Source organism: Homalodisca vitripennis, chromosome 5 (assembly GCF_021130785.1).
Source record: "Homalodisca vitripennis isolate AUS2020 chromosome 5, UT_GWSS_2.1, whole genome shotgun sequence".
NCBI classification, from domain to species: Eukaryota; Metazoa; Arthropoda; class Insecta; order Hemiptera; family Cicadellidae; genus Homalodisca; species Homalodisca vitripennis.
This window is the reverse complement of record NC_060211.1, coordinates 93,971,630-93,983,882: the sequence shown is the minus strand read 5'-3', so window position 1 is coordinate 93,983,882 and position 12,253 is coordinate 93,971,630. Positions and strand designations below refer to the sequence as shown.

Sequence of the window (12,253 nt, the reverse complement as noted above, 5' to 3'; positions counted from 1 at the left end):
AAATATTAAACTGTCATCTGCGAACAGAAAAAGTTTGCCTTGTAACTGAATTTTTGCAATATTGTTGATATATATTAGAAACAAAATTGGGCCTAATGTGCTGCCTTGTATTACCCCGTAGTCTACACTTTGTGGATCGCTAGTTTCTCCGCATATAGACACAACCTGCTTCCTGTCATTCAAGTAGCTAGTGAACCATGCTAGAGCAGTACCGCGGATTCCTATCATTTCCATTTTTTTTAGCAAGATTGTGCGATCAACTGAGTCAAACGCTTTTTTTAATTCTAAAAATATGAGTAAACACCTATTATTTTTTGAGATATTGTCGTTCAATTCCTTATTTACATCAAACAATACATCATTAATATTCTTGTCTGATCTAAATCCATATTGGCACACACTCAATATATTGTTGTTTTGTAAATATGAGACTAGCTGATTCTTCACTATACGTTCTAAAACTTTGGAAAACACGCTTAACAATGAAATAGGGCGGTAGTTGCTTTTGTCGGTAAAACAATTTGATTTATAAAGGGGGTAAATTTTAGCCAATTTGAATTTTTGGGGAAATACGCCAGTTGATATGCTTAAATTAATTATGTGTGTTAAAGGCTACAAAATAATATGCATATTAGACTTTATCAGGTCCGCCGAAACCCCATCCCATCCAGGTGCGGATCCCCCTCTCAGTCCAGTGATTTGCCGTGCAACCTCTTGTTCAGTCACAGTGTGTATTGTGAAGTCCGTGTTCAATCTAAAGTCAGAGTCTCTCACCACTGGGTTCCCACTTACAATGATATCGTCTGCTAACTTTTTACCAACAGATGAAAAAAACATATTGAAATCATTACTAACTTGTTTTAATATTTCTTTGTTATTTATGGTCGTTCCAGGAAGAAAATTTTTTATTGGAAACGCGTCTCTAATTTTAACCCTCCCGGCCAATTCATTCACTATTTCCCAAAACAATTTTGCATCTCTTTTTTATTAATTCAGTTTATTCCTGTAATACTGCCGCTTTGCGTATTTCAAAGTGTTGCTCAAATGCTACCTAAGGTTTTTAAATTGGTTTCGTAATTCACAATTAAAAGGTTGCTTTTTAAGAATTTTGCTTATTTTATCTCTTTCCCGTATAGTGCTTATTAGGTCGGTTGAAATCCATGGCTTGAGTTTTTTCTTACGAGTAACAGGATTTTTAATTTGTTTTTTTGAACTTGATAACGCACCTGAAACAATATGAGCAAAACTATTTGCACACTCATTTGTATCACAGCAGTTCAGTACAGGTTCCCAGTGAGTATTAGTAAGATTGTCGGTGAACAGTGCTCGGTCTGTGTACGTGATGGGCAGTGAGGGGGTGTCTTGGGCAGTACTGCCGAGTGCAATACTAAGTGCGGTGCTGTAGTGGTCTGTAGCACTGCTGCCCGCACACACCGCCAGTCGTCGTATCTCACAAAGATATGGTCCAAGCAGGTCGTGCTGTGATCTGTCACCCGAGTAGCTCTGTCCATGCATTGTATAAGTCCGTGGCCAGTGAGGCAATTCAAGTATTTATCTAAAATTTCGTTATTTGTAAAAAGATCAATGTTAATGTCTCCCAGCATAATGCATTTTTTGTTGTGTTCTAAGTTCATATAATAGTTGTCGAGAGCTTCAATAAAACTGTTTACATCACTATCAAAAGTTCTATATATTGCTAAAAAGTTAAAGTGCTTATTATAGTAAGTAAATTCAAGTGAAATTCCGTATACGTCTCCTAAGGTTATTTGTGATGCTGTCACTGATAAGCGTTTGTTTACATATACAATTACAGCGTCGTTCTGGTTCCGTCTTTTGTCCGTCAGTACAAGGTCAAACCCATCTATATTCACCCCCTCCTCTCCTTCCCCCAGCCAATATTCTGTAAAAACTATAATATCTAACCTGTCTACTAATAAACTTAAATACACTGATAAATCACAAAATTTTTTTAAAATGCTTCTAATATTTGAATGGAACACATTTAAATGAATAAGTGTACTATCCCTGGGGAAAGAATAAAAATCTTTATATTCATCTATACAATCTATTTCAGTGCATATAACTGGAAGAATACCATCATCATTATCGTCAATCATGTCCTTTTCGCCCTATGTTCTGTGAGAGCTGAATGGTTTACAACTTAAAATTTTACAATGAACTGAAATTACTTACTAAATAAAAGGGTCTCACTTTCACTGTTTCGGTGGCGTATTTTCCCGTGACTGGGGCTGACGGTCTTGTAGATGGTCCAGTTCTCGGAGGCTGTGGAAGATCCGGATTGCCCGCGAGGTATGTGTTTTTCGCACAAACACCTTACCATCCTTGCACCATGCGTAGGTCAGCGTACCAGCTCTTACCTCGGCTTTCCCGCACTGCAGCAGGGCCCTGTTGTGCTGAGTCAGATGTTCATTAATATAAACTGTTCCCGGATTGAACGAGGCGTGCAGGTCCGTCGTATGAATATTCCTCTTCTTTTTCGCCGCATTCAACCATTCAGCTCTCACAGATCTCAGGGCGAAAAGACATGATTGACGATAATGATGATGGTATTCTTCCAGGACTACGATGGATGGGTGGAAACGTCGATCTCGGGGCACTGGAAGGCGGTGGGCAGTAGATATATCCCGCTCGTCATATAGCACTCCAATGACTCTCGCCACTGACTCCAGGACCGCGTAAACGTTTTCCTCTTGACTGCGGAACGCCACGAACCTCGATGTTGTCCATCCTTGAGTATTGCTCGAGATCAGCGACGCTCCACTCAGCATTCTGCAGTCTGATGTGCATAGCAGCATTCTCCTTTCTCAAGCCGTCACACTCCTCTCTCAGCTTGACGTTCTCATCTTCTACCGCAGCCAGTCTCGTAATTACTAATGCGAGAGAGTCCTGAACCTTTGTCATATTTTGTTCAAGACTATTGAAGCTCGTCTTGAACAGCTTGTTGTCTTCTGCTATCTGTCTCTGAATGGTCTTTAGTATGTTCATCACGGACGCATCCTCTGGGTCAGACTTACTTCCCACAGAAGATGAGTCCTTTTTACACTCCTCACACTGCCACGACCCACCACTAGAAATTAAAGCTTTAAGCTTAGCGACAGTTCGAATTCGGCAGCATCCAGGATGGTACTCAGCACTACAATCAGCACACCTAACCACCTCAGACGGATTGGATAGTTCTTCTTTGCACTTAAAGCACACCATTTTCATAAGGAAAAATTTAAAAGAAAAGCCAATATTAATAGAATAGTTTATATGAATATTATAGAACGAGTAGGCTCGCGACAGTACAGGTCGGAACGGGCAGGCAGGCAAACACGCAAACTACGCTATCCGCTCGGAGCGCTTATCTCTGTGACCTTCCAGCTCGGCTGACTGATAACGACTGAATAGATGAAGATGTCGGCAATTCTTGTGTCATAAAATCACAATAAATATAATTAGTAAAAGGCTGACTCCACGATTCCGAAAAAATAAATCTATACGCATTACAAGTTGCAACTGTGATGCACTAGAGCCCTACTAAAGTGATAAGTGAGAGAGTGCTGCTGAGCGAAATCGTAACTTGCGATGTTGGAGTTGCCCTTGGCATCGGAGGCCCAATTACATCACCTGACATTAGGAAATGTTACGGTCTGGTGTGCACTTATGAGAGTCACTGATCTATGGTAAAGCTGGTGGGAGGGCCTATCTTAAATTAATGGTGGTTGGAGTTGACAGGATATCAGCGTATTCTTGTGTAAGTGTACCAGGACAAAAACACCTTTTTGCATTTTGTCTACACAAAAGAGAAAAAAAACCACTTGATTTGAGTTATTTAATGTTTTGCAAGGTATTTATTAATAAATTCTAACCATAATAGTAGCTTTTAAGACATTTAAAACCGTACGTAGAGTACTTGGAAAAATTTCCAGCAGTTAAAGGGTTAAATTCCGATTCTTATACCAAATTTAAGATCTTGAATTAAATTTGATTCAGATTTCTTTATTATTTGTAACTAAAAATATAATATGCTAAATGAGTTGGTTTTGTTTACCTTTAAAGCAAATCTAGCCAGTAGGAGCATCCAGCCAGAAATTTAAAACTATCTAATTAATTTAACTATGATAAAACATTATAAGATGTTAACATACCTACATATATTCATATATAGAACATATTTATATAACTACATAAATTATGAGCTCAGAAAGCGATTGTTTGTTTACCGCTGATCAGAGGACACAGAGGATGTGCCGCTGCTGAGGCGACACATGCTATGCATAAAGAGACACAGGAAATAGGAAATAGCTAGTAATGGTATTATCAGTGTTTTGACACAATATGAACTGGAAACAGAATATATTTAAGACACCAGCTCTGTAAACCCAAGAATAAACATAATTAACTCACTGATTATGTTTTTACACCCCTAGTCAAAAGCATGTTTGGCAACATTAGCCATGAACGTAGAAGGTATTAAAAGTAAGGTGATTTACAATATTAAGGGGCGTCCGGGGTCCATTTTGGGTCAAAATTTCAATTTTTATTTTTTGACATTTTTGTATTCTTTGGAATCTTACGAGTAATTTGACATATCATACATACAATTTGGACGAGTGCAACCTTATGTAATTAATTTATTTGTAATGGTCTGCACTGTGTTTTTCGCTGGCAGCGGCGTCAGGGCGAGGGACATATGTTTATACATACTACAGTTGTAATAATATAAGCTACACAAACTTGTGTTGGTAACACTGTTTGTTCTTTACTGTCATATGGTTCTTTCTCATTTGTTGTCATCTGTTACAACCAAAGTTTCTGTGTTATTTGCTTTGTGAATTGTGTTGTTTACACTTCCTGATGATAAAACTATTGGGGGGAAAGGTAGGTTGACTCTCGAGGCTATAAATGAAATTTAATTATACTATGGGCTGGCCATTAGAAGAAATGTTGACAGTCTGGAAAATATGAAGAGGGCAGTTTGGGCGGAGTATTTCCATCTCATTTCAACAAATGAAGAACCAGCGCAGTTTGTGTCCGAAAACTGCTGATACGTGGTGCAAATACCAACAAGCTATCCAGAAGAAAGAAGCCTATGACCACAATGAACACTTCCACATTGCCCCTGTAGTAATGGAACAGGTAAAGAAATGTTCAAGGACTTAGCTAAACCCGACGCTGCTGGCGAAATGTCTTCATGGACAGACCCAAAATCCGAGCGAGTCGCTAAACAGTGTAGTGTGGTCGCGTATTCCAAAATCGACTTTTTAGTTACGAAAAAGACCCTTGGGTTTGGTGTTTATGAAGCCATTGCCTGTTTCAACAAAGGATACATTGTTAAATGTGAAGTACTCAAGAAAGTAGGTATAATTCCAGACAAAAACTGTGTTGAGGTTATGAAGCGATTCGACAGGATGCGCATAAGGAAGGCGCAAAAGGCGATAGAAGATATTGAAAAGAAGTGTCGCCAGAAGCGTGAGGCAGCTAAAAGACGTGTGTAGGATATATATGAGCAGCAGGAGGATCCAGATAACCCAGCCTATGCAGCAGGAATGCACTGAGGTACATGAGTCACTATTGTTTAGGTTATAGCCTAGAAAAAATGGAATTCCCGAAAAACTGGTTTTTTTACACTTCGGTACCCATATCTTCCAAACTACTCGAGGTATTAGTATAGTTTTTGTTTTGTTTTGCTCAAAATTTCATGGTTTTTATTTACAGCACAGGAAATTTGGTTTTAAAACCTAAAACCAATTCTACATGGTTGCAAAGTCAAAATTTTCGAATAAAAAAAGTAAATTTTAGAAAAATTTGTTAAAATACCTAAATAAAGTTATTTTAGAAATTCCTGTGCCATAAATACTCTAAAAGACATACATAACAAAAGAAAAAAAAATTTAGTAAGTTACGTCGTAAGGTTTTAGAGATATGTGTACCTTAAAATGACTAATTTAACATGCGCAGCATATGGCCCCCGGACGCCCCTTAATAAAGAACTAATTTTGACCTTTAAAGTGGGGCATAAGGACATGTCCATTACAGTCGAAATTGTGCTAAATGTAAATAATTTACCTTTCTTTGTCTCTTCTTTTTTGGAATTTTGGCACCCTCTGACTCTGATAGCTCATCTTCGATTGTAAACTTTTTATTCCTTTGAAACTTTCTTCTACCTGAGCTATAATTTTTCCTAGAACAAAAACACAAGTTAAATAATTTGTTTTACTTTATTATGATAAAAAATAAGCATTATAAGCCTTACATGTTGTCAATTGTAATTGGTAGTGTTTTGATTTATAGCTTTTGGTTCCACATTATCAAGATCATCATTAAAACTATTATATAATGATTGAGTTTATAACAAATAATTTTCTGTCTAACATTTGATCGCAGTGCCACATACTAGACATAGAGAATTAACATTTTTTATTTTTATAAATGTAATTTTCCTGTTAGTGAAATTAATGCAAAGTAGATAACAAATTTTATTTTTGGTCACAAGAGAACATGTAAAAGCAAACTACTCACACTGTTTTACAACTTCCAAAAAATAAGTATGACTAATATGTTTATACTACAATATAAAAAGTAGTAGTACAGTACTTAAAAATAAAAAGATATATTTTACAATAAATCAGTGTTATAGAGTATTGAGGTGAATAACCAAAAGGTTTTCATTGTAAACATCACTTACTTCTTCTTGCGCTTCCCCCATGTTGAATCGTCAGATTCACTATCGGAGTCCGACCAGAGTTTTTTTGTTTTTTTCCGCCTGGGTGCATCACTCTCTTCACTGTCATCGTTTACTAAAAAAAACAATTATTTAGTGATCAAATCAAAGAAAGTTATGTTTTTCTAGTGTCAATGGAAAAGTAAGATATATAAATATTTCATCACTCACTGCTACACGAGTCAGATACTGACTTTAGGAAATCGTAGTAGTAGCAAGGTGCATCCACCGCAGTCAATGTGTTAAAAACTATGAGCTAGAGAGTTACAGAATATGTTCTTAACACCTTTACTGTAACATGAGTCATGTTCTGACTTTAGGACAGCCGAAGCATTAGTAAGGACTACTGTAATCAATGTGTTAATCATATGTGAGAATAGGGTGGTGTTAAATAACAGTAACTAAAATACAAGTGAGAAGTTAAAAAGTTGTACTAGCTGAATTCTTTGTGTATGCAATTGAAAATGATTTGGACAAATAAAAAATTCCTTTAACTTTATAATGATGGGTGTTTCAGCGAGTTTTAATTTTAGGATATACAGAGAAAAAAACACTAAAGAGCTTTTACATTAAAATCCAAGATATAAAATGTTCAGTTTATGAGGTAAATGAGAAAAAGTTTTTTTTTTCTTAATTAATGTGTACAAATACAAATAAAATAAAAATAAAATTGACTATAATGAAAGAGAGGTGAAAATAGAAATGTCTACTCCTTGGACATATAATAGCAACTTTCATATATCACAGTTAAATAAGAAAACTAAAAACAGAAGAATTAAAAAGCTGCCTCAAATAGTAAGAAGCTACTTGAGTAACAGAATAATTTTTGGGTGATGACCAAAGAATTATATATAAATAGAAGTAAATACACAAAAAGCAAAGAATCTGCATATTAAAATGATCTAACCCTTAAAGAATTGTAAACAAAGTTTATTTGAATTATGAAGCAATTGACAAACAACGTTTAATGAGTCGTATATTACAACTCTGCCAGTTCTAGAGATGTGTACCCTGCTTTGTAATTTTCTGTCTCCAGTGATTTACGTTTTAATTGAGTATATGTTCTAAAGTATCAGAAAGGATCTAGATGCCTCCCCCCCACTAACACCCATTCGATGTTAACTAGTGCCAAAACACAAAATTTAAAGTTGCTTTTTTATACCAAACTTTTTATCCCCCATTTCGTATAACTTATCTTGATATCTCCTTTCTCTTGTTTATGAAATTTCTAGGGCATGTTTAAGATATAGTGTAGATTGAGTTGACACACAATGTGTTTATTGTGATTTATGATTTATGCATGTCACAGCACATTGATTTGATTTGTTAACTTTACCACCTCAATAAATCAGATTGTGGATCTCAAAACCTGGTACTACTTTTTTCTTTTTTGTTATCACTATACTATTTCCAAACAAATCTTGTTTTCTTCACATCATTATAATGTTACCATCTTTTAACATTTTTTAAATTTATTCTGAGAATCACAATACTTACTAAATTCTTTATCAAATCGAGACCGCCGAGCTCTTGAGGACCGCCTGACAGGACCCAAATGACCTCTCTTGGACCTTCCTCTTCTTCCCACATCAGAGTCATCTGAATACTCCTCTTCCTCTTCTTCTTCCTCTTCAGAGCTACAAAATTGATGGTATTAAAGTAAAGAACTCAATCAGTAATTCTTTGTTAAAAATACTAATGATAAAAAAAGTATGGTTCGGTTCTGTGAAAATTATTTATTATTAGAAGCCTGTTATGAACAAACATATCAGTTCAGCAAAGCAAAAAACAATTCATGATTTGACAATTATGGTTAGTGAAATAATAGAAAGAACTTCCAAGTCTAAGAAAATGAGGACTAATATCTTGTAAATATATTTTTCTATACGAGTTTTAGTAGAATTTAGCATGAGAATTTTAATAGTAACACCATTTGAACAATACAAAAATGTTTGTTTTTAGAAGAAGGATATGGTACGAGTTTCATGCTTTATTGCAATACTTCTATACTTGTATTTTTTAACAATGTTTTAAAAACACACTACATAAACGGTAAGTTCAGCTTATAAAATGCTAAGATTTATAGCAGATTACAATGTTCTGGTTACATACTACACAACTGAAAATGAGAAAAATTAATTGGAAATATACTAAAGAAAAGTATATAACATGTTATTTTGAGCACACAAATAATAATAAATCCCAACATTTAAAATTTAATTTGATGGTTTAAAAATAAACATGAGTTGAGCAAATGGCCTAGTGGTTAAGTCTAAAATTACTCAAATTGTTGGTCTGTAAATCATCACAATAAAGCACAATACACCAGGAGGAGAATTTTTTTCAAATTTCATTTAGCACGGCCTCATATATAAAATAAGCAGATAAACTCCTAACTCAACCTTCCATTGAAATTAGGCCAATGAACTAACTGAAACGTAATGTACTGACTAAACTATACTAATAACTAAGGTACAAAGTTTTGCACCAAAATTATATAAAATTTGTGTATACCCCAGACGTCTATTTACTGTTTTATAGATATTTACTGTTAAGATAGATATGGTGACAGACTCACTCACCTTTACAACAAAATATTATCCACTTTATAAAAAGTTAGAAACTTCAAAATGATAATCTAAATAGTTGGTCCAAACCAATGCACATAAATTTTAACAACTTTTGAACTTAACACTTCTAATTAGGATCCCGTAATTTTACGGAATGCTGAAAATCCTAAAGAATGTAGATCATGTAATTTTGCGAACTCTACTTGCTCTGTGACATTTACTGTGTTGTTAGTAACAAAAGTTTCCCACTAAGAATGCATGTGCTGTATTTCATCAACTTGTTTACAACCGGCAGCTTGCATTTTTATCTATCAAGATGTCTGCTCAGGTTGACATGGACTCACCTGGCTTAAATGATGATGTTATCAGTGAATTATAGAAGAGGTTTGAGTGATGTAAATAAACAATTACAAATATTGTAAAAGGTTTGGTTTCTTTCTATGACATTTTGTAAAATAAATACCTATTTGTTCAAAAAAAGATATAAAATTGTTTTGTATAGTTATAAATTTCAATAATGTAAGTAAGTATCTTTCCATCCCTTTACTAGTTTTTGAGTTAAGATTTTTTAACACTTAATACTGTCAGCAATCTATGAATGATAACTTATTTCAGGTTAAGTACTTGGGTGTTAACAGCAAAATAAAAACCTATTAACTGATAAAACTGGTCACAACTTAATGTACTTTATAAAACAACTTGTTAAAGTTCTGATATGTCATAAGTTAATTTGGAGTGAATACAGTTTGTACCAAATATAGTATATTTTAGCTTTTAACAACTTAGTCATGTTGTAAATATATCAATAAATTAATGTAAATATCAATAAAAATAATATTTTACTACCATATAACATATGGTTGAAAATTAATTTGAAACAATAAGCTCACCTTGAGCCCTTGAAATCCTCATCTGAACCATCATCATCATCACTGGGGTCATCAAGGCAGTTGAGTCTTCGGTGCTTTTTCTTGCCTGGCCTTGGTAGCACATTGTTCCTCTTGGGAACCACACTAGGGAACTCTTCCTCTTCATTGTCATCTTCCTCCTCAGACGACTCTTCTCCACTCTCGTCTTTCTCCTTCTTCTTGGGTTTCTCTGCTGTTACTGCTGCTGGCGCTATTGCTGCATCTGGCTGATCCTGCTACGAAAAACGTCAAAGATACCAAAAGCTATTAAAAGAGTTGAAAAACAGAATTTTAAAACTAGGTTTAGTAAATGTTGTATTTTATTATTTGAAATAGCTCTGAGAATCATAAGCCTTTCATTATTTGGTGATAGACAAAGACTTATACTGAGCTACTTCAATTACAAACTGTGCAAAATCTGGCTTCCAGCCCCATGTATAATAGCATACACAAGAATTAAAAATGATCAGTATGTGATCATAAACTCAACCAAGTCATGGTTAACAACAAAACAACTTGTACATAAAAGTCAGGCATACACTTGAGGGTGCAGAGTAATTAGAGCAAGTACCAACTATGTCACTTCACAGATCAACACATCCGCATAAGTATTTCACTTTCTTTTGTGTGTGCATTGAACTTTAAGCCTTCAGGTTTTGATACCTGATGAAGACGATAGATTCCTATCCTCAAAATTAAAGTGTTCTATTTTTTATATTAACAATATTTTAAGATGTTAAAATAAAACAAAATAATGTTATCCTTTCAATTCTTTATCAACATGTAACACGTTTGTTCAAGGTATCAAAAATAAATCTAGAGTTAATACAAAACATCCGAGTCACTGTGTGCAAACATCTCTTAAAGAAGTAATGATATACATTGTTCAAAAATACAAATGTTTACTTTTTATCTACTAAGTAATTTAAACTTGTATTAAACCTATATTTGGTCTGCTATATTTAAAACGATTAAAAGATAGCACTGAAGTATTAACCCATTGCGGATCACTGACGAGCTGGGCTCGTCACGCAGCGGCCGGGCCTAACGGCTCGATGACGAGCTCAGGTCGCAAAAGCGGTCTGCTTTTAAAGTTTCCCTCCAAATAGTTCTATTAATGTCTGATAGATCGGGTGATCGTCTTCACTTGTCAACTAAGAGTGTTTAACAACGTTCTACGTTTAAGAGTTTTTAAAAGTTTTATAAATATCCTACAGATCGCAGTTATATGTCGAAGTTGAAAAATCATTCATATGAGTTTACTCTCTTCTTTTTAGCGCTTCTGATTGGGTGTTTTCCTCAGTTGTTATTATAATACTTTTGAGGTTAGTGACACAGAACTAAACGACCTAGACGTACATGTTGGCGGGTTTAGTCTAGACAATGGCCCGGATGTTGTAATCGCTTCACCCGAGCCGCTTTATTTAGTCTATGATTCATCCCTGCCACCCCGGAACCTTGCTCGCGTTATCGTTCCTACATCACGGATACCCCAGCAGGCCCATGTTCCATCTGAACGAATACCTTCACAGCTGAATTTTCTAGTATACAATAGCGAGCGATACGATGTGACGCACCATTGCTGTTCGTGCGGCTGCTGACCCTAAATTAATTCCTGCCCGCTGGTGCCCGCGCGCCAAAACAATACGATCTGCAATGGGTTAATAAAGACCAAACAGGATATTTGGAGTGTTATTTATTGTACTTGTAATTGTATATAGTATTGAATGTTTTAATATTGAAGAGTATTAACAAGTCAAATTTAATCTGATTAAAAATGTGTAATACCAATTTTAGTTTAGGTTTCATAATATTATAGCTATACATAAACAAAAAAGTAGAAGTGACTTACACCAGCTGGAATAACTTCACTGATGTTTTCTGTATTTACTTGTTCATTTTCCTTTCTCTCTTCTACTTTAGTTATATTGATTACTGAATTTTCAGCAGGTGGTTTCAGTAGGCCAGTATTAATGACTGTAACTTCATTGACTTCATCCTGTAAAATAGTAAACATTACCTACATGTAAAATTATCAATGAAAAAAA

At 35.0% G+C, this 12,253-nt stretch overlaps 1 protein-coding gene across 3 annotated transcripts in view; it reads right to left on the bottom strand.

Moving 5' to 3' along the window:
* Positions 1-12,253, bottom strand: part of LOC124362538 (remodeling and spacing factor 1-like) — a 52,283-nt gene that overhangs the window by 11,609 nt on the left and 28,421 nt on the right. For 2 of the 3 annotated variants that reach the window (XM_046817136.1, XM_046817138.1), the window contains exons 12-16: positions 12,058-12,204; positions 10,188-10,441; positions 8,225-8,364; positions 6,692-6,803; positions 6,073-6,187 (exon numbers count right to left, since the gene is read on the bottom strand). In XM_046817136.1, coding sequence (XP_046673092.1) covers positions 6,073-6,187; positions 6,692-6,803; positions 8,225-8,364; positions 10,188-10,441; positions 12,058-12,204 — 768 coding nt within the window. The remainder of the gene's footprint in view (positions 1-6,072; positions 6,188-6,691; positions 6,804-8,224; positions 8,365-10,187; positions 10,442-12,057; positions 12,205-12,253) is intronic. The other variant, XM_046817137.1, reaches the window with a different exon arrangement.